Below are 23,901 nucleotides of genomic sequence, written 5' to 3'. Positions count from 1 at the left end.
GTTTTGATAAATCGGTAAATTTGATGTAGTGTAACATCCAGGTCTGTTTAGCCATGTTGTACAGGAGTTGCTGAAATACACTGTTGTCTCTCTCCCGTTCATCTGATGACTCATATGCGATTAAACAAGATATAGCTGCGACACCCAATGTGAATGTCTGGCTGCACGCATCCCAGCCATCTCCATAATTATGCTGTCAAAGGTCCATCCTCCATGACCTTATTGCACTTGCCAATACAGGAGTTCTCCATTTGACCTTGCAGGGTCACATCCAGGTCATAGGTCAATTACCACACCATTAGATTCAGTCCAGGAAGAAGATGTTTGAGAAATGGCTGGCACATAGCCTCTTCACTTCCTCTGGAATTGGGTGGAAAAGTGTGTGTGTGTGTGTGTGTGAGTGAGTGTGTGAAGAAGCAGGATTTTAATCAATTTCATACATCAGGCACTAGAAGGGAATCTTATGCCTACCTTTGGTCCTACTCACATTCATAATTTCACTGAGAAGTGTACACATTCAAAAGGACCATAAACATAAAGCTCTTCCTTTCAGGATCTTGGCTTACAAAATCTATCCTGGAAGATTACAAGAATTCTAACACTGCATATCTACATTGTATGTTTTCATATTTGTTCTCAGTCAGCATTTCTTTTTCCTCAAAACTCTTCAGCTATAACCTGACCATGACCAAGGGGGCATACTACACCAATCAAGTATTTATTAACCCACTGAGGACTGACTAATTTTGCTACAACAAGCATTTCCCATTGACACTTGCCTGAGTATATTCACGACTTGTCCTCAATGGGTTAATTTACATGTAAGGTCTTTTGCCCTTAATATACCCATGAATCTTGCTCTTACTTGCCAAGCTGCCTCATAATTCACTGCATTTGATTAATTCTCTCCTGTTTGGATGTCTTCTTGGTTTGAAAGAATCCTTCTCAGGTGTAAAAAATGTCTTGCGAGTGCTAGTGTAATACAAGAGATCGCTTTGATTATGTGATTTCTTTTCATGACAGTAGGTTTTAGATCACTGGTGTCAATAGGCATAGAAAACACATCAGGGAAAAGCTCTGATTCACAACAACAACAACAACAACAACAACAACAACAACAACAACAACAACAACAACAACAACAACAACAACAACAACAACAACAACAACAACAACAACAACAACAACAACAACAACAACAACAGCAGCAACAACAACAACAACAACAACAACAACAACAAATGTAAGCCTGTGACTTTTTATGTTAATCCGTTGAGGACGAGTCATAAGTATACTCGGGCGAGTGTCTACGGGAAATGCTTGTTGTAGCAAAATCAGCCCGTCCTCAACAGGTTAATAATACTTCCATCAAACATACACTTGTACTTACCATTGATTTCTATAAGATTGGAGTTTCGTTGGTTGATGACCACATAAAATTCCCTTTGGTCAGACTTCTTGCCCACGACCCAGTAGTCAGACATTGTTCTCATTAATGTTTCTCCTGCATCATCTGACCTAGAAAATAGATAATGACAATTTATAAAATGCCAAAAGCAATAAACTTTGGCTCAGAGAAAGATTTCGGCCAAGTGTAGAAAGCTGACCTACATACAGGTGCTGAGATGATCCCGATGTAAAATTTACTGTATACACTGTAATTTTCACGTTCAGATATTTTTGCGAATGGTCATAGATATTTTTGCGAGACGTTGTTTTCGTGAATTGATGCCGACGCTAATGTAAATGCACTATCACTCAAGTGCATCAAGACATTTTCTCATATTGTTGAATTTGTGATCCAACTCTGTTTCACTAAAATTAAACCCTTGCAAAAATAACAGCTTATACAGTATCATTTCCAGATCTTTGTACACAGAGTATCAGGTCCATCTGCTCTTTCAGTACTTCATACTTCGTCTAATTACGTCTTTAAATGAAATTAAAAATGCACTGAATTTCATTTTGGATTTTTGGATTCAAGTAACGGGAACAGAGAGGACATTTTATATTCAAACAAATCAAGTATTAAGTGCACAGTATTGTAAAACACGATATATTCGCGGCATGAAAATTTCGCGAATTGGAGCCTATGGTCTTTCTCGCAGCATGAATTTTCACCACTTGCTACTGGCATCCAATGCATATTGTGTAGGCAAGAACTTTTGCATGCATTTTAATTTGGCGAATGTTGCCGCTCGCAAAATTTGTGAAATCAAAATGCATACGAACATTCCTCGTTTTACAGTATTTTCCTTTACAAATGACCAAATACAAAAGTAGTAAATCACACATACCCAAAGTATGGATTCTACTATACACGAATTGTCCATAATTATTCACAGTCATACATTCAAAGATTTTTCTGTTTTTGTTTCACTGATTTCCTCCTTTTTCAAATAACCCACTCATCATTTCCTAGCATAACAATGGCATGCTGCTTTGATCAAAGTGTGATTCAGCGGAGAGGAAATGAGAAGGCTTTGATTTCCTGATTGCTCTTAGAGGCCACCATACAACATCCAGATGACCAGGATGTGGTTGGTGGAATAATCTGCATTAACTTACTTTGTCAACATCATTGTACTTGGAATTATGCAGAATTCAAGGTCTGTTTATTCGTCTAGAGACATGTGGCATGCAATGTGGTCATTATGTACAACTGTATAAACTTGATCAACAAAACTTCCCGAATGTATGTTTCCATTTCATATGCTAATGAGCTTACAAATATGACAAGAAACAATAGAAGGTGACATTGAGAAATCTGTGATAACCATGATACCATCCCAAATACTACTGCTACAAGCATTACTACTTCTACTGGTACCAATAATACAATGAAGAAACTAGAAATGTCGCTATGGCAACTGGTATGCCTCCGCCATAATGCATGGTTCTCCTAGGGAAATAGTGAAATTTTGAGGAGTTGACCTTGACCTTTGACCCATGACCCCTAAATTCCCTCGATAATCCCTGCCAGTCAGCACATGTATATGATGACATAAATGGTATTCCGGGGTACCAAATAAAAATCAGCTATTTTGTTGAATTATCATTATTATTTTTTTTTTTTAAGGTTGTACCCTGGGTGCCAAAAAGTGGAAAATTATTTAGTGCTGGAGCTAGCGCGCGCCAGCCACAAGCACGGCACTGAAGCACACGCTATTGCTAGCACAGCGTAGCATGCATGCATAGTATAACATGCAGTGGCACGGGAATGACTATGTAATACTTGCCAACATTTCAAGATGAAATATCTTACTTGTGGATTGCAAAAATCTTATTTTATATGCAAACTGAAGTTAAAAATCTTACTTTCGGTCAAATCTTCAGAAAATACACATGAAAGGTATATCTAAATATTTTTCAAAAATCTGATTTCTCTGACAGAAAATCTGATTTTGCTATTTTTAATGTAAAATATCTTACTGAATCTGATAAAATCTTACTAGTTGGCAAGTATGCTATGTACACGCACACACAGTGCATGCATTTCTCTGCAGCTGTCCTCAAGTGGACGTGAGGTGGCGCTACACAACGTGGTACCCGGGGGTAACGTGTAATGCATCATACGTACCACGTTCCACGAAGATACCTAGCTTGAACCATTTGCGAGATATGGAGAAAAAAGTGAAATTTTAACGTTTTCACCTGACCACTGACCTTTGGACCTTTGACCTCATGACCTGAAACTCTCTCTGGAGAATCTTTATTTGGTAGTACATGTATACACTAAGTTTTATGAAAATACCTTCAGGATTTGCATAGATATGGGGAAAATAGTGAAATGTTGAGCATTTGACCTTGACCTTTTGACCTTAACCTTTGACCTTGAACTCATGCCGATTTCATTCAAAAATTAATCAATTAATTGACCCATAAAATGTCGTCCTTGGACCAAGTTTGGTGAAATTTGCTTCATCCAGTCTTGAATTATTGCATAAACAGATAAATTTTAGGATTTGACCTTGACTTTTGACCTTTGACCTCTGACCGATTTCACTAAAAAACTAATCAAGTAATCGCACCATCATATGTCATAATTGGACAAAGTTTGGTGAAATTCGCTTCATCCAGTCTTGAGTTATCGCCTAAACGAGTACAATTTCATGATTTGACCTTGACCTTTGACCTCAGCCGATTTCACCCAAAATCTAATTAAGTAATTGCCCCATCATACTTTACACCTGGACCAAGTTTGGTAAAATTCCACTCAATATTACTCAAGTTATCGTTCAAACAAATGCGGACGGACATACGGATGTATGGGCATGCGAATGTACGGATGGACAACCCGAAAACATAATGCCTCCCGCACCTTTCGGGCGGAGGCATAAAAAATATGCCATTGGCTACTATTAATTCTATTACTGCTTCTGCTGCTCCTTCTACTACTTACTGTCACTGCTACTGCCGCTGCTGCTGCTGCTGCTGCTGCTACTACTACTACTACTACTACTACTACCTACTACTACTACTACTACTACTACTACCACTTTTAGTATACTACTAATGCTACTACTACTACTGCTGTAACTACAGGCAAATCCTGTTATAATAAGACACTGTTTTGGTGAGAATTTTCTCACTGTAATGATGTATAAGACTACAGATGATCGTGACACATTTAGCCTTTTTTGCAGGTGAGAGTCATCTTGTCATCATTTATTTCTATCAAGGAAATATTATTTGAAACCTTTTTGTTATCATGTGTATTTGTAAACTCAAAGTGAAACTGCCCTATTACTTAGTATACACTGTATTCAGTTCATTTGTGGGCATGCGAGTGTAAGTAGGGTTTTATTTCCCGAATTTCATGTATCACTGCTGGGCCATAAATTCAACAGCATGCGAAAACATCATGAACAGACAGGCATTAGTGCACTTACGATAGCCATGGTGTAAAATCGCGAAAGCAACATCTCGCGAAAATGTCTGTGACCTCATTTGCGAAAATATCTGTACGCAAAAATAACACCTTTTTACAGTGGAGAGAGATAAGGGGAGGAGAGAAAATGTTCTATTCATCTTCAGTGACAAGCTTTCTATGGATTCCTACCATCTGTATGGGACCAAAAATGTTGGCTAATCATAGCCAAAGAAACACAGATTCTCTCCTATATGTGCATAGAGAGTCCACTGTACATTGCTTGCTACAGACCCGGAACTCGCGTCCAATTTGTTAAGAGTATCACATCTCCTTTTTGTGTGTGACAAAGTGAGATGTTTGCGCATGTTTGTGTGTATGTAATGTGTACAAGCATCCCCAATTTTGACCATCTCATTGTACTGGACAATGCTAGTAAGGGAAACATGTACATCTTCTTGTACTATTAAAATTTATTAGCACGTATCTGCTTTAATTGCTAATACTAAGGAACATCACTACTACTTTTGTTATTCAAACTGTTGCTAGTATAAATGTCATCATTATGCTCATCTGTCATCATTAGGCCGTCCCCATTACCAGATTACTTCAACATACACTGGTAAATAACACCACTCTGAGAGTAAAGAAATAATAATATAGTGTATCTATCGGCCACCGCACACTATACAACTCTCGGTCACACGACTGACTGACTTTGGATCCGAAATAAATCACAATAGCCTATGAATAAATACACTTTTTTAATTTCAGATCCAAAGTTGGTAAGTCATGTGACCGAAAGTCGTATAATAGTGTGCAGTGGCCTTAGAGCACAAATGAATTTCAATCTGATAGAAACAGCATGAGTTTATGTGGCACTACATACTTTTCAAAGTCGGCATTGATGTCGGCAATAAGTCGCAATGTTTCTGGATTGATGTTGGCTGCCATTGTCTTTCTGTCGTGCACAGTTGTCTTCTGGGCAAGGTTCATTTGGTTGAAGTAGACAAACTTGAATTCATGACTTGACGAACTGGAAATAGGAAGAGATACCAAGTGACAGAAGGAAGAAGAAATCAATGAATCACACTCAAGGCATTTTTTAGTGTAGAGAACTTCTGGCTATCTTCCTATGGGGGAAACATAGCTACACATTTCCCTATTTCAGTGCTTTCTTTCACATTCTATTTCTCACTCTTGCCATAAATCTAGTCACTTTGTTCTCATTTTGTAGTCTTATATACCAGTACCATATCTTTATTTGCTTGCTTCACACTATTTGAGAGAACTACTTCAAATCTAAACAGAAAGGAATCTCAGTTAAAAAATCAAAGTACTATTTGTTGTTCTGAAATGAAGAACCAAATCCTTATGGAGAATGAACATTTGCATAATATAATGCCTCTGCCTTTTTGGAACAATCTACCTCAGAATCAAAGATAAATTTAATACCAATAACAATAAATTCACTTCTGCCTTGAAAATGCATGTATTTAAAGTTTAAGCAAACATGAAACTCAGCCATTGTTGCAATTGTATATTCCATAGCATGTCCTTGTCTTGAGTGCATATTAAAAGGGACAAAAATATATGTGTTAGTGATATAATCATTGCTGAGTCTCATTAACCCGTTTAGGACGGTTTGCTTTGGCGAGCGAACACCCCCACAGACGGACAGGTTTTCCAAAATCGAGCCCGGACCGAGGGTTACTAAGGGGGTGTGACTTACGGTCCCGCTTTACCCAATCATCAAATTGCCGTGTATGCGGTGTAGGAATCCGCTTTCTGATTGGATGAATAACGACCGCTCATGAATAATAATGTCGCTTCCCTTCGCTATCTGGGTTCGCGGGCGCGGTTTGAACTTCACGTACTGTACGATCGTCAATTTACGTTCCCTCGTCAACTCAAATGAATAGCGTCTTTTATTATTGGGCACCAGGCTATGTCGAGGGTGTCGCAAATTTCTACTACATAATTGTCTTGAATTTACTGATTCATGGAGGCAATCTTTTATGGAAACTGTAATCCGTTGATCACAAGCCTTCAAAGTCTTTGAATGAAAAGCGATCGATCGGAGGATTGTGTACAGGCTTGCGTATTTCCATTTACACGACTGTAAGACACGCCAAGTAAATCTCGTATTGTGGCGATATCAAAGGCACACGAACCCACTCTTGACTTCCTGTTGTTCACAAAATTCCTTACCATAGCTAGTCAATGAATTTTGGAAACAGAAGGAAGTTTATTCATTGTATACAACATTTGAAAATCTGTTACACCTTGTTTGTTCCCGCTACTTGTATCCAAATACAAAGCTCGCGTGTCTGTAACAGAAGCACGTGGCTTTATTTCAACACTAGGCAAACCATCAACGATGTAATGTTACAAGTAGAATTGGTGATACTGATTTATCAAAGTCGAATTTCGTAATAGAATAACGTCCACTTGAGTTTATTTCTTGGTTCTGTTTCAGTAATTCCCATAAAATTGACAAGAGCCTGGAATATGTTCAATATTCAAACAAATCTTTGCATCTTTCTAACTTTCTTTGAGACGAATAAAAATGCATAATCCACCTTGCGCGATACCTGCCATCCCCTGAAGAAGTCTGTATAAAGAAGTTTGCTTCCTGAAATTATCAATCGTGACTACCTACAAATTTCGATCATGCGACTTATAATAGGTTTTCATTGGATGCATACAAGATATCACCGAGTGGATTTGTGAGTTTATTATCGGGGTTTGATGCTGCTATTTTTCTGTGCGATCTTACAATTCCTTTACAACTTTGACGTAATGTCGGGAAGATAATGATTATTCACTATGTATCAAGTGAAATGAGATTTCACACAGTGATACAAGACATATATTCAATTATTATAAAAAGTAATCACCAACCTAAATGAGTATCGTTATTTCTTACATAGAAAAAAAAAAACTAAGAATAAAACACCGGTCCTGTTTAAGCCAGTTGACAGAACATGTATGAGCTCTTTAGATGAAACAGGGAGTCTATACGATGAGAAGAGAAAAAGGAGAGAAAAATAGGCTGGTCATCTAAATTTTGTTTGATTGACGGTAGATAATCTGAAAAGATTTTTCAAACGTAATGTAAAATTATACAAGATGAGGTTTGCCTACAACCTGTGTTTTGGTAATATCTTTCTACGTTTTATATAATATATATATATATATACATATATAAATTTTATGGGCAGAGTATCTTGGAGAAGCGATCATCACCATCAATGATAATATTCAATCTACACGTTTGTATATGGGAATGAAGAAGGGGATAGCTAGAAAGGAAAGTGATGAGATGTAATGTTCATTCAACCTCGTTTGCCTTTCACTATGTCCTATCACTTCAAAAAATGTAGCATTAGCACAATTCAAATTAGAATTCCCATCGAGAATTCAGATTCGCATCAATGTGAGAGAGTATCTTTTCAGACAGGGTCGCAGGTGAGCATTTCCGAGTTCGTCGGAGAAGTTCATTCATATTAGAAACAAAAAGGTTGACCACCCGCCAGCTGATAGAAGAAGACGACATGACCATGGGAGAACGGCGAGCACATATCACACAAGCTTGAAGGTCTAAAATCATTACATCACTTCAGAAAATAACGAAAAGATGATATGTTTGTTGAAATAAACGACATTTCTCCGGACATTCTTCGATCTCTCATAACAGACGGTTAATTTTGCTGAAATGATCTTCTCTTATGTCATGAGTGTAAATCAATATTATTTTGTTTTATTGTGTATACCAGTCATCGCCCGGTAAAAGACAGAAAATGAAGTACTATTCTCATTCAATAAGCATAATGTATAAAGGAAACGAGCATTTGCTGCAATCGTTTATGAATATGAAAATGCTTCAATGCGATTTCACGAAGTCTAAAGGAATGAATACAAGTAGGTCTACGTAAATACAGAGATGTATAGTACAATTATTATAAAAAATACGCAGCCACGATAAGTGCATAAACCACTTCAATAGCAGCATGAAAACATTTGATCACATCAATATATGAGATGGACAAGAACATTTCATGCTTTTAGTGCTCGAAAATCCTTGCTCCTAAACAAAGTAGAGTGTTCAATTGAAGCGACGGGTTATCACATCTCCGTCTCTCGCAAAACTGAATCATCACTTCGCAAATTTGGAGTGCTTTCTACAAATTTACATAAAAAAGTTTATTTTTTTTAGGCATGAGTTACCATATTCTACTGATTATAAATCAATTGAGCTACAAAACGGTAGTGTGTTGCTAAAACCATTATAACTCAATGATCGCGAAATCATTTGACTTGTGAACTTCCGAAAGAGATGGACTGAAAAACCCAGACTTCTAAACGTATGAATAATTGACAGAGCGACTATAGCCGAAAATTAGCATATTATGAAGAATTCATACAAAAATAGAACCAAAAAAGACTAAACAGTCAACATCACCATTGTCGGTATCGTCGTAATATGGGATGTAATTTTATTTTGACTGCCTCTTTGAAATGCTGCAAACATCAAATACTGAACATCATAATCTTTATTTGTGAATTCTAAGCGTATGAGAGAGAGAGAGAGAAAAAGACAACTTCTGTCGTATGTCTTGTTTCTCGCTTTATTGCAGCGTATGTCATTGTCGAAGTTTAAATTCTGTAATACATGTTCGTAACAAGTACATGAGAACTTGCACACTGGATTTTCAGCAATCATAAAATCATTGGGGTCCGTAAAAGCGGTTACGTAATACATACGAAGCACATCACTATAATGCATTCTATGGACTGGTGCAGAATAAAGAGACTGTCTGTAATCGGCCTTTGAACTTCTCTATTATGCTCATAATCCCCGACTTTTCAGATGGCGTCTACGAGTGCGTCTTAGGAATGTTTTTGTATCAACATCCTGTCTATTCAAGGAGGTACAATGTAACCTGATACTCTGGCCACCTGGTCTATTCAAAGTGTTCTTGCCTATAACACGCGCACGTGTTACGCTGTGTTTCACCATGATGAATATAATTGTAAGACCCCATAGTGGCAATATCGGCTCTTGCATTGTATGAAAATGATGACTATTATACAGTATATCCTCTATTTGGTTCGTTGGCCGAGTAGATTTTTTGAACGATCTTATAACATAATCACGCTGTCATTCATAAGTATGAGAGAGAGAGAAAAAAAGCTTCAAGCAACATCGAAATTGAGTTTCTCAAACCAATCTTCCATTTGAGTTTGTTTCTTGGTTTTGTTTCAACAATTTTCATAATGTTGACAAGAGCCTGATGGAATGTTCAATAATCAGATAAATCGTTGCATCTTTCTTGCAATCTTTGACAGCTAATGGTGACTAAACCTGCGAACTCCATGCATTTTTGTATAAAGACGTTTGCTTTGTGAAATTATCCATCATGACTGCCTCCAGATTTCGACAATAATTATATGACTTAGGTTTCCATGAGATGAATAAAGGAGATCAACGAGCGCATTTGTAAGTTTACTGTCGGGTTGTATGTTGCAAATTTAATGTGCAATCATGATTCCCTTACAACTCTACCGTAATGGCGGGAAGGTATTGTTCACTGCACATCACTTGAAATTAAATGTCACACAGTGATATGATAATCATCAGCAAACGGGATAGATTATTGTTATATATATATATATATATATATATATATATATATATATATATATATATATATATATATAACACCTATTCAAGTCAGTTGATGGAGCATTTATGAGCTCTTCCGGTCTGCAAACGAAACATCGGTGTCTATGCGAAATAAGAAGAAAGATTGAGAGATAAAGAGATAAAAAAATAGGCTGGTCTTCTAAATTTAGTTCCATGGACGGTAATCTGAACACACTTTTGCAAACGAAATGAAATATTACACACGGCTAGGTTTGCCTATAATCTGTGTTATGGTGATATCTTATGAGATTATATATAATAATACGGGCAAAGTATCTTGGAAAGGTGATCGCCACCATCAATGGGGATATTCAATCTAAACGATTAATTGTAGATGATGGGAATGAAGAAGTGGATAGCTGGAAAGGAAAATAATGAGATGCAATGAGATAAATCGAAGCAGCACTAATCGAGGCAAATGTATTATAAAGGAAGAGCAAAACGGCATATTCGAGTGTTCAAAATGGTTCAACATTATGCAAAGATTTTGCAGTCATTTGTGTGTGTGTGTGTGTGTGTGTGTACGTTTGTCTTCTAATTTCACAGTTAGGTAATTCAAAATCGCCTAAAAAAAAGATCGCGCAATGAAGATGTTCATTCAATCTCAGTTTCCTTTCACTATATCCTATCACTTCAAATTACGTAGCCTTAACACAATTTAAATTAGAAAGTCCATTGAGAATTCAAATTCGTCTCAATATGAGAGAGCGTCTTTTCAAACAGGGTCGCAGGTGAGCATTCCCGAGTTCGACGGAGAAATTCATTCAATTTAGCAACAAAAAAAGGTTGGCCATCCGGCAGCTGTAGAAGAAGCCGACATGATCATGGAAGTATGGCAAGCACAAGCCACACAGGCTTGAAGACCTACAATTATTACATCACTTCAGAAAATAAGGAAAATACGATATTTTTGTTGAAATAAACGACATTTCTCCCGGCATTCTTTGATATCTCATAACAGACGGCTAATTTTGCTGAAATGATCTTCTCTTATGTCATGAGTGTAAATCAATATTTTTTTTTTTATTGTGTATACCAGTCATCCCCCGATAAAAGACAAAAACAAAACTGAAGTACTAACAATCTCATTCAAAAAGCATAATGTATAAAGGAAACGAGCATTTGCTGCAATCGTTTATGAATATGAAAATGCTTCAATGCAATTTCACGAAGTCTAATGGAATGAATGAATGTAGGCATACCTAAATGCAGAGATATACGTAGACATAAAAAAAAATACACAGGCACGATAAGTGCATAAATTACTTCAATAGCAACATGAAAAAAAAAATTGATTACATCGATAAACATGAGAAAAGACAAGAACATTAATTTCATGTTTTTATTGCCCGAAATACCTTGCTCCTAGACAAAGTGTTCAATTGAAGCGATGTGGTTATCACATCTCCGTCTCTCGCAAAATTTAATAACCACTTCGCAAATTTGGAGCGCTTTCTACAAAGAAAAAAAAAAGAAAAATCGGGGTTCTTTTTCGGTATAAGTTGTCATATTTGACTGATTATAAATGGATTGAACTCAATGATCGAAAAAAAAAATGACTCGTGAACTTACGAAAGAAGTGGACTTAAAACACCTCAGACTTCTAAATGTATAAGTAATTGACAGAGCGACTATAGCCGAATATTAACATATTATGAGGAATTCATACAGAACTAGAACAAAAAAGACTAAACAGTCGACATCACCATCGTCGGTATCATCGAAATATGGGATATTATTTTATTTTGACTGCTTCTTTGAAATGCTGCAAACATCAAATACCGAACATCATAATTATAGCTACAATTTTTTGGCGAATGCTAAGCGTATGAGAGAAAAAAAATGCCATGTGTCTTGTTTACTCGCTTTATTGCAGCGTATTTCGTTGTCGAAGTTTAAATTCTATACATATATGTTGGTTACAACCACATGAGAACTTGCACATTCGCTTCCCAACAACCATAAAATCATTGGGGTCCGTAAAAGTGGTTACGTAATACATACGAAGCACATCACTATAATGCATTCTATGGACCGGTGCAGAAAAAAGAGACTGTCTGTAATCGGCCTTTGAACTTCTCTATTATGCTCATAATCCCCGACTTTTCAGATGGCGTCTACGAGTGCGTCTTAGGAATGTTTTTGTATCAACATCTTGTCTATTCAAGGAGGTACAAATTGTGTAGCCTGATACTCTGGCCACCTGGTCTATTCAATTTATATGAATTTACGACTTCGATGAAGTAGCGCAATCGACTGCGTTGTTTGTATGCAGTACATCCCCTACTCGGTTTGTTCTTGGCCAAGTGGTTTCTTTTTTTTAACGATTTCATAACATAATCAGAATATTATTCATGATGGTAAAACTCTTCAAACAACTACAAGTAACATCGCTGTCATGATAACAAACAGACACAAAAACATTCACACACATCACATGCATGCAGGGACACGCAAAAGATTTACTTTTAAATTTATTCAATTCGCCGAGTTTTGGTAAATCCCAGGACTCGGCAGCGGAAGAAGGCGGCCAACATTTCATGCCAATAATGGTAAGTTGTCATGCCGAGATGGCTTTCATAGAAGATCCGTAAGTACGACATTGGATTCCTGATATAACACGAAGTAGTATGCTATACTTTATCATGTAAATGTGTGCTAATAAGGTAGGTGCGTGCACGCAACGGTCTTGACCGCCGCACGCACGCTTTTCACTTGAGTGTGACAATTTGCATACCGATGCAAATGAGATCGCCAGAGCGTGCGGCTGGTTGCTCGTCATTGGTCAGTTTCCCGACCGTTGCGAAGGTCTGAATGTCGTGAAAATTGCACTCTTGTTTGTCAATATTTTGCTTGTTTATAGACATAAGATATGACCAATCATCACAAAATGTTCACAGATGGCAACTTTGATGTATGTAGTCCTACAAAATATAAATCATTTTCAACATAGGCATCGTATTGTTGGTGAAATTCTAAGTTTAAAAATGCGTGTTCATTTCACTCTCTCAGCCCGAGTATACTCGGGACCAGTCCACAGCCTGGAAAACGTCAGCCCGAGTATACTCGGGACACGTCCTAAACGGGTTAATCATTGTCATTATTATTCAAATTCTACGGGTATAATCAACTTCTCCTCTCTCTCTCCACCAACAGATGAAACATGGATGTCTGATATTTTACATCACATGCTTTTAGTATGCTTCAATATGCTATCACTGCACGCAAATGTCACTATAACCACAACCTTTCAATAATAACAGCAACATTTCCTATCATAGAATAATTTTATGAACAGAAACTTGTCTAAACTTGTTAAAATACGGTCACTGTCCACTTAAAAGGTTTGACATTTGACCCACACCTCACCTTGATGACTTCCTGGTAGCGTACTGGTCAGCAATGTCCGAAGCTAGAGTGCTCAGCTGTGGTCCAAGGAAGCTATCTATGTTTTTGTACCATTCTAAACTTGGCAGCTGGGTACCTGGATGGTCAAACATTTTACAGAGTGCCATTACAAAGAGTGCCATACAAACTCAAACTCACTCATAACATGGACTAACTAAATTGAATTACAGGTGTACTTTTCATCCATGACATGAAACAGTACTTGCATATACAAATTGTACCTCACTTTAACAAATAAAGCAGAATAAAATTGCAACAGATTAAATCTCTAAAAATAAATAAAGCAGAATAAAGTTACGACAGAGTAAATTTCACAAAAATGAGTAAAACAGAATAAAGTTATAACAGATTAAATCTCACAAAAATACAGTACTGAATGCTGAAGATGGTATCTTAATTGGTATGACAAACACACCTGCTATACATTTTATCACTGTGATAACTGCAAGACGGGCTATCTTCCTGGTTTAAAACAAAGACACTTTCATTATCAAGCAAGTTAGCACACTCTAGCGATGCTGCTGTTCCTTTGTCAAAAACACAAACTTTGCACATCAAAACATAGTACAGGGTTTGTACAGTAATAGTTTGCTACAAAGGATAGGACACGAAACAAAAGAAAGAAAAAGCTTGTAAAGAATAAGACTAGGAAGCATACAGGTAGCAACATCACAAGAAAATCCCCAACTATGGTTACATCAATATATGATGCAGGCCTCACTTTTCAGGTGGTCTCTACCTGTTTTTGTTTTTGTTTCATTTACAACAATGTCTATTTGACCCTATTCTGCCACTGAAGCTCTCTACCCCCCCTCCCCCCCCCCCATCATACAGATCTCCCCCACCTCTCTTTTTACCATTTCACTGAGCATAAAATCATATGGTAAATGAAGCAATGTAGAATGGCATGAAAAAGTGCAAGGCATCGTCATAATAAGAAGTGAACTCGTTCTGAAACCTTCATGAAGCCTGGCTGGTTTTGCTTACCTTCCACCATGAGGCATATAGTGGCACTCATTGCCTGTAAAGAGAAGTAGAAATCAGGGCATAAAATCCACAGCAGGCAGACAAATCCATTAAATTAAACATGTATCTGACATTGATGAAGCAAAAGGCATATTTTCACGCCCATCGGTCTATTGACCAGGGGTGTGAGAGTGCTTGCAGAAAAGGGTCTGAAAAAATCTAAAACTTACTGCCCCCCCCCCCAAAAAAAAGTTTCTAGTGTCTTAAACTGTAGCATTTCACTGCATTTGAACTGCAAAAAGCCTGAAAAGTCAGTGTGGGTCAAAGAAAAAAGAAGTCTGAAATCAGACTTAATTGAACTCTCACATCCCTGATTTAAATTATTCATATAATACCTACTCAACAGAATATCATTCACATGAGTGGCATCATGTTTACATCATGTTTATATATCTGAGTACACTATCCCTGACCGTTAATCTATATGCCTACATACCCAAGTACCCTATCCCTGAATGTTATGTCTGTATGTCTATATACCTGACTACACTTTCCCATGTAGACCTGGCACTGCTGAATATACCACTTGGATAACAGTAGAAGGTGCATCTTACAAAGCATACATACAAAACACAGGGAGAAATGTGCTTGTGTAGGCTTACCCTATAGATGATGAGAAAGAGTTCTTCTACATGGTCACCCTTGCTGATATGAAGAACAGGAACCTTGTTGGCTGCCGCACTAGGGTCTAGGAGATTCTGGGGACCCACAACAAACCTACCGGGTACGTGAAATCAGAGAGAGATGAATTACAAGGGAACATTGTTATAACTGGCTGAAATTTCTTTGTTACACCAGGAATCTTATCATATCTGGGATAAAAACAAGAGAATATGAAAGGATCAAAATGGGACTTGCAAAATTACCTCATTACATCAGGCAACTTTACATTAAATCTGACATTGTTACAATACGGTTCCATAGTACATGCAGGAGGGACATGGGAATATGTGGATATACTACATCAAATTAATTCAATTTAACAATTCTGTGAACAATTTTATGCACAAATTCTGTGTACTTTGTCAATACAAATCCAGCTCCTGCACATTATGATATCCAGCAACAAACTGATGGAGGAAAGTGATGATTTGATGCACCTCTTTGTCAAGAAAACATACTGAAGGATTCTCAAACAATAATAATAACACTTAGAATGTAAGCTGGTTTTCATATGACCCTTTCCACTCCTTTGCAGTGCTCACAGCACTTGACGACTTTGTATGACCCCAATCACTGGAACCAAACATACAACTATTATGTACTAACCATACTCTATGATAGGCTTTTAAGTCCCATTGTTACTTTCCAATGCACAAACATATTACACACAATCCCAATAATTCTCAACAGATCTAGTTTCATGTCAATACCCCAGATTAAATCAGAATTGAAGCAATAGAGAATGTTTATTTTGATGAAAAATCAAAAGTCTAAAAACACACAGAAAAATTCAGAACCTTTTCTGAAAAGATTGGGGGAATCCTTGAATATGCACAGGCCAGTGAATGACTGAATTTATTGGCACATATTTTCTAACATGCCAGCTTGGTTATATGACTAAGGTGATACTTTCATACTACTTATTTATAGAATTTGTGAACAAACATGCATTTGCGGAATATGTAGAGAAATAACTCTTTTTAGATATAGAATACAATTTAGATTTCAATGTTTTCTTTACATACTGGAGAAACTGAAGAAAACTTTGAATTGGAGTTATGTCATTAAAAACCCCACAAAAACAAGTAGTATAAAAAAAAATCATATCAATGTCCACTAGATGGTTACTAAAATAAAGAAGTGTGCTTAGGACACAATTTCATATGACTCCCTGCCACTGAACTGATCATAACAATGTTACTATCACTCTAATTTTGTTCAATTTTTCAAATACTCGTTTCTCCTGTTTTCACAGCTTGCAATTTCTATGTGATCTAGTCCTACAGGTACTTTTCTTTTTACTAAAAAGACAGAAGTGTTAGATATTGGTGATATGATGACTTACTTTCCATAATGAGAGGAGCCTCCAGAATGTGATGATGCTGACTTCGGCGTTTCCCTCAGCTGTCGCAGGAAAGAGTTAGTCAAGTGGAACTCATGAGACTGATTCTTGTAAGGATGATTTCTTTAAATGTTACACACAATTTCTTAGAAATATTTACATTCAATAGTTTGCTTCACATCATGTTCCAATTCTACTGTTCCATACCCTTTGTATCTTATTGAATTATAGAGCAGATGCAGAAACAAATTCAGATAAAGGCTTGTCTTTGGTGAGCTTGCTCCTTTTTCTTTACATTACAGGTTAAAAACTGATTCTCTCAGTACATTACAGTTGATACTTTTAGCAGCAAACAAAACAATGGAAAAATAATACACTAACTTGCATATTAACAGAACAAAGATTTGGAGAGTATTTCATAAGAAACTCTCATTTATATACACATAAACTACACGAAATACTGCCAGTTCTACTCCCAGAAATGTCTGTGATTATTGCCCATTGCAATAACCAATGGTACTGTAATAATGTAGCGCTGCTAAGGTATATTTTAATACTTAATAACTGGTCAGCTTTTCTGTGGCTGCTGCCTTAATAACTATATCAAATAATAATGATGCAACATGACAAAAATATATTCTGACTTCTGGTGTTAAAGCTGGGAATCAATAGATGTAAGAATTACCTCTGTGTCTAGAGATGATGGGATGAGACCTGTAGTGAGATATTTGTAGAGAACTCTCATGTCATCTTGTTCCAACCCACTCCTGCAAATAAATACAAGAAAGTAAAATTTTTTCCATCATATCTCTGATACTTTCAGTTTGATAAAATCCACATGCCTCACTATTGTCCTTTCACTATCTATAATAATAATACTCTGAATTCACCTGCCACAAAGCTTTTCAATCCAGAATGCTTTTGATGTTTCTTGTAGCAATTTTTTTTTTCTTATAGCAATTGTTTTTTTCTTATAGCAAATTTTCTAAGTTCTAACTACCGGTAGTGTCGCTGCCCGGTAGATGACAGGTTCAAGCAGTAGATGACAGGTTTGAGTCCCACTGGTTCCTTTTTTCCGACATGTTTGTTAATTTACAGATCAGCAGTTGCGATCTTAACAAATTTAATTTGTAGAGGGAGACAAACTGAAGAAACTCACACCTAAAGCACTTTGTGCACAAAACCAATGAGCAGCATTGCACAGGACATATTATCATATCACTTTGCTAGTTTGAATAGTGAGTAGTTAAGACTCCATATTACATAACATTTTAACTTTAAATCAGTCATATCTTCTTCATATTTTCATTTGACTGCTAGATTATGTAACATGTTTTATTCAAAGCAACCTTCTAAAGGTTAAGGGCCTGAACTGAACATATTCCTGACATACTTGACAACAGAGCTAAAAAAAATCAAACAAACATTGAAGGGTATAAAATCAAACTTTGTGCAGATCATATTACAATTAAGTGACCACTGGCTGGAGGTATCTTGATTAACAGATGATGGTCTGAAAAGGTTGATTTTTGTTTCTGTTTTTTCCTTGTTGGCAAATTTTCTTTCAGAAAGCCCAAACTAGGTATTCACAGAAGTGATGCAAATAATCATACAAATACTGTACCTCTTTCCCTGCAGTTTCCATAGGTTTTCACAAGTGGCCCTTTATATTGTTTCAGAATAAATACCATAATACACTGTATTTCCAAAAAAGCTATTTTTCTATCATAAAATACAAACTCAATACAGACACAGTGAATTATTCATAAATAGTGATGAGGGTAGTCCAGAGATTTTCTTGCTGTCACTTACCATACGAGCTGGTTGTTGTACAGGAATGCTGTATACTTAATTTGACTAAAAGAGGCTTCTACCAAGTTAATGAAGCACTGGATTCTAAGGTATGTGTTCTTATCCAACGGTAGGAACTGGATACCATTGTGGACTTCCAGAATATCACAGGAAGACAGACGTAGATTGGATAGATACTGTAGAAAAAAAAATGATAATAATAAAAATAATTAAAAAAAAATTATAAAATACTTGCACAACGATACATCTCTCAATGTATCTACAGATGAACTGAAGTATTTCACTGAATGAGAATGTAAAGATTGACTGAAATATTTCACTGAATTGATTGTTGTTGTTTTTTCTAGCCTTAGTTATAAATATTCCTTTTTATCCTATAATTCATCTACAGATCCCATGTCAGTCCACTCTGAAATACAACAAAAACAGACTGTATGTCAACCCTGCTGCAAAGCAACAAATGATATTTGAAATTTGTTCAAAACCTGAATATTTGCCAATATACCACTGCAATTAAATCAGTAACTTGCAAAATGATCTAAGAGACCTATAGAGCAGCTGAATACTAAAGATTGCCATCAACTACACTCCGTTCACACAGGGAAAAGGATCTTCATCATAAGAACAACCTCACTGATATGTTGAGTGGTACATTAAAGCTTCACAGGCCCAGCTAATTTCTGTGAATTTTTCTTTCTGAAGAGGGAATTTGTTTATCATTTGTCATGCTCTACACACCTACCTTTGAGAAGAACTCATTGAATCTCCCTTTAATTTGCTTTGTAAGCTATTACATGGACTTTCTACTAACTTTGGGACCACACACTTAATTGTCAGATACCTGTACTGTATGTTACATTTGGCACAGAAGTTTAATATCATGTTCAGCTGAAAAGTGCTCTATCTTGCTATTCCAATTATGTCTTAACCCATTGAGGACGGACTGATTTTGCTTCAACACGCATTTCCTATAGACGCTTGCCTAAGTATACTTGGGACTCGTCCTCAACAGGTTAAGGGCTGCCTACCTGGAGACTAAAGATACATACTCACCCTTGAAAAGAAATGGTTGAGTCTATGCTTGAGTTGATCAACTCCATGCAGATTCATGATCTCAGTAAATGTACCCATGAAGAGCTGTAAGACATCAGATATACAATAAATTACCATAGCAACACATCAAGGCCAATGTCTCCTACCAATGACTTCCAATTACTTTTTAGTTTTGTTGTTGTTGTCGATACTTATCACTTTCATTCATTCATTCCTTTACCTGGTATTCATTTATTTGATTCTATCTTATTTTTTTTTTTTTTTTTTGGGGGGGGGGGGGTGGTGGGGGGTGGGTGGGTGGGTCCTGTATGCTATGCTGTGTTCATACTGTTTATGTGCCAGTCCAATTCACCTCAGGGTCTCCATAAGGACAAGATTCTTTTCTCATTTGTTTCTCAAATTGACTGTCTCTTGTTGAACACTTCTTCAAAGCATTTCACCATGTTATTGATGAAAATTGAAACTGGATTCTTTCTCACAGTACAGACTGGAAGCTTAGACTTTACAATTTGCATTTGGTTTCAATATTACTTTCTGATTTTGTTATCTCATAATTCGTCGCAAATATTGTATTGTACAATCATAGTCACACAATGAATTTATTCCTCATTATGCATCTGTACTTTTTTTTGACACTGACTGTTGGTGGATAGTGAATGTCAAACTTTTTGGTATTGCTGCATGATAAGTATGCACGGAGGACATACTTTCAGCTGGTTTGGAATTGATAGAAATATATCACTTATTGGTAAGCAGCTACAATAATATCTTATTAAAGTTAGAGTTTAATCAATGTATATGCTGATACAAAATAAACAAATATATGGGCAGTTGTAATTTGGAGAATAGACACCATTCTGGCATAGAAGTTAAATGTTTCCCTTGTATGAAGAATGATGTAAGTGAGAAAAGATCAAGCCATCACGTTACCTTGAATAGTTGATAGGCATGCTTGAGGACAGCGAGATACACAGAATCCTGGACATCGTCCTCATGATACTCATGGTATGTCTTTCCCTCTTTGACTTTCTCTGTGTAAGGGATAGTGACAGTCTATGGCAGGATGAAAGAATAAGAATGAGTGTGTATTGACAAAAACATACATCTCTACAACTTGCTGTTTATCCTGACTAAGATACTACCAAAATGGAAAATCCACACACTTGGGTAGTCCCCCCCCCCCCAAAAAAAAAAAGATAAATAAATAAATGAATAGATAAATAAACAACAACAAAAATTAACATTCAACAACATAATTAAGCAGTTAAGGACAGACTAATTTTGCTACAACACGCATTTCACATAGACACCTGCCCAAGACTCCGGTCTCGTCCTCAATGGGTTAATATTCCAAGCAATGACTTATCCAGTCTTGTATAATGCATGCCCCCTGCATCCTTTTGAGTAGAGCCATAACAATTCATTCAATACTAAGTTTAACCACTTTGAGCTTGGCACTACAATTGCCTATTTCTCAAACTATTGTTATCAGTGTATTGGCTTGTTGATGGGCTGTATGATCGGGTATTTTTGCACTGCATAGCACTATCACCGTCTATACTTCCAACGTTATCCTTGCCTCTCTCTCTGACCACTCACCATGATGATCCAGAACTCTTCCTCTGGATGGAGATACAGCTGTCTTGTTTTCTGGGTGTGCATTGACTGACATGGTTTGTCTGGGTTAAAGTTTCTAAAATAAAAAAACAAAACAAAACAAAACATGATATTTCCTATTTAACTGGTGAATCATTATGTTCCAATGGCAAATATGCTAACTAGATCATGCAAATATGACAGACATCCTTCTTATCATTTATGAGTAATGGTTATCACATAATGTGCCTAAAACATGTTAAATGTTTCCATGTCTGACAAACACATTCTTGTTGTTAAGAAAATCCCCTAAATGAAATCTCTCCCTTTCTTGCTGATAAGTTTCTAAGATATTATAATTTTCTTTGACAACCTATGCTCACATTGTACATTACCAAAGTATAAATCTTAATACAAATAAAGTCTTAGCTGCTTACATTCCAACCACTGAAATATGCTTTTTGAAAAAAACTGCTTTTCATGTCGAGTGAAAGAGTTCCATTTCAAATTTCTTACTCGGTGAACATGACCACTCCTTCACAAAGCCCAACATGTCTCGTCTGGACATCCAGAGGAACATTGGACGGCTGGTAGAACATGATTTTCTTGTGTTCCTGAGATGTAAACAAAAACATCAAGTCTCACATAAATATAGACAAATCATAATTTTCATCTTAATTATAACCAGAGTTGCTTGTGGACAATTTAGTTACATGTACTACTTGATAAATTCAAAGTTCTACCAGGAGTACATAGGGTCTATACTGCACTGTAGATATTGGTTTGAAACTCTTGCATCAAGTTGAGTTTATTGCAACTAGATCTAATTCAAGTACAAATGTAGTTGACAAATTGCCTTTTATCACCACAAATTTATCAAAACACTGAATAATCAGCATTTCATATCTACATTGATGAAGGACAATTTTTCAATCAGTCGCAATGGTTTGAAACTCTTTTTGTCATACCAGTACTAATTATAAATCTAGACCTATAGAAATTGCTGCTGTGTATCCATGATGATGAGGAGGTTTTTATAACAACAATTGAGCTTTGGCACCCACATGCAATAAATCATTAAAATCATGCCAGTTACACCGCATGATTTGCAACCGAGTAATGAACTGAAAGGGTACAACTTACAAGGGTCACTGTCAAACCTAGGCAATTATCCACCTAGGCCAAATTAATGTGCAGTATCATTGTGCAGTATCATTGTGCAGTATCATTGTGGTGATGCCAGTAAAACTTATACAAAAAAGTGGTATAGCACAGCAATTACAATTAAATTTAAATTCATTGCAAAACAAAAATTATTTTTCGTTACCCTTTTCTCTGCATTTCCTACAAGAGAGCTTTCACACTTCTATGTTTAAAATCTAACTATGTAGCAGTCAGTTTCTTGCAGATCAAACATTCATTACATCCTAGATAGAATTTATAGATCTACTGACTAGACTTCTACTAAACTTACTAGTCAGTGGCGGATTCAGAGGGGGGAGCACCGGGCACGCGCCCCCTCTTTATTTTTGGTGAAAACAAAACAAATAAAAAGAAAAAATGTGGGGTCGTGCACCCCCCTTTACTTCATCCGGAATTCCTGGATCCACCCTGACCCCGGGCCGGGGTGCTCCTTAAAAGTTACAGTTATACATTCCCGCTGCTCGCAGTTTAGGTCGGGTCCGCCACTGCTATAAAAAAAAAAATGCTTAACAAAAAGATGAAGAAGAAGAAGGAGAAGAAGAAGGAGGAGGAGGAGGAGGAGGAGGAGGAGGAGGAGGAGGAGAAGAAGAAGAAGGAGAAGAAGAAAAAGAAAAGAAAGAAAGAAAGAAAGAAAAAGACACAATATCTGGTATTGACGTAACCTAACAATGTTTAACACACACTCGACTCACTTGTATGAAACTGGAATTCTATATCGTTAGTGCACACACAACCCTGTTAAAGTGTTACGCAGTGTTTCTAAATCGGAATCTTTAAGTGTTTACCTTAATACCGCTGACGACACATTTCTTCAAAGGCAGTGACACACACACACACACACACAGACACCAGTGACAGTGTATGGGACTAAGGAGAGCTGAACCACTCAACAATATTTCGTAAACAGAGCGATTGTAAAACGACAGAATCGACAATAACAGCCTCTTACCTCGCCTTCTCGACATTTTATCTTGGGATTATATATAAAGAAGTTAGCCAGAGTTATTAGGCTCCGTTGAGAAGCCATCGCTGAGTGCAGACCAGACGTTTCCAACTGCCCACTGCACTCTGCTATTCAGTATACAGTTCACACAGAAACAGAACGTAGTATTTGTACATAGTCGCGCGCGCGGTTCGTTCTTGCACGGCCTGTACGGAGTCTAGAGGTGTAGCGGCGGTGCGGCGGCGCGGGGAAATTCAATCTGGATTGCCGGTAAT

At 36.8% G+C, this 23,901-nt stretch overlaps 1 protein-coding gene across 1 annotated transcript; it reads right to left on the bottom strand.

Moving 5' to 3' along the window:
* Nucleotides 1–97: 97 nt before the first annotated feature.
* Nucleotides 98–23,756, bottom strand: LOC140231962 (vacuolar fusion protein CCZ1 homolog). Its single transcript, XM_072312112.1, has 14 exons — nucleotides 23,633–23,756; nucleotides 21,997–22,094; nucleotides 21,484–21,577; nucleotides 20,815–20,937; nucleotides 19,885–19,968; nucleotides 18,832–19,007; nucleotides 17,705–17,786; nucleotides 17,023–17,081; nucleotides 15,617–15,731; nucleotides 14,976–15,009; nucleotides 13,950–14,064; nucleotides 5,760–5,906; nucleotides 1,391–1,518; nucleotides 98–360 (listed from the first exon to the last, which is right to left on the bottom strand). The coding sequence occupies exons 1-14, from the start codon at nucleotides 23,708–23,710 to the stop codon at nucleotides 305–307; spliced, it is 1,389 nt and encodes a 462-aa protein (XP_072168213.1). The 5' UTR covers nucleotides 23,711–23,756; the 3' UTR covers nucleotides 98–304.
* Nucleotides 23,757–23,901: the final 145 nt, after the last annotated feature.

Source organism: Diadema setosum, chromosome 8, assembly GCF_964275005.1.
Source record: "Diadema setosum chromosome 8, eeDiaSeto1, whole genome shotgun sequence".
In the NCBI taxonomy this organism is placed as follows: domain Eukaryota; kingdom Metazoa; phylum Echinodermata; class Echinoidea; order Diadematoida; family Diadematidae; genus Diadema; species Diadema setosum.
Note: the sequence above shows the minus strand (reverse complement) of the source record. Positions and strands in the feature narration are given on the sequence as shown.

What these genes read in the sequence shown, in the direction of transcription:
- LOC140231962 (XM_072312112.1), bottom strand. Translation starts at nt 23,710, where the DNA reads ATGGCTTCTCAACGGAGCCTAATAACTCTGGCTAACTTCTTTATATAT. An exon ending in TCTTTCTCATCATCTATAGG is followed by an intron (nt 15,010 to 15,616) that starts GTAAGCCTACAC and finishes TTCTCTTTACAG; the next exon opens with GCAATGAGTGCCACTATATG. An exon ending in GCTACCAGGAAGTCATCAAG is followed by an intron (nt 5,907 to 13,949) that starts GTGAGGTGTGGG and finishes TCCTATTTCCAG; the next exon opens with TTCGTCAAGTCATGAATTCA.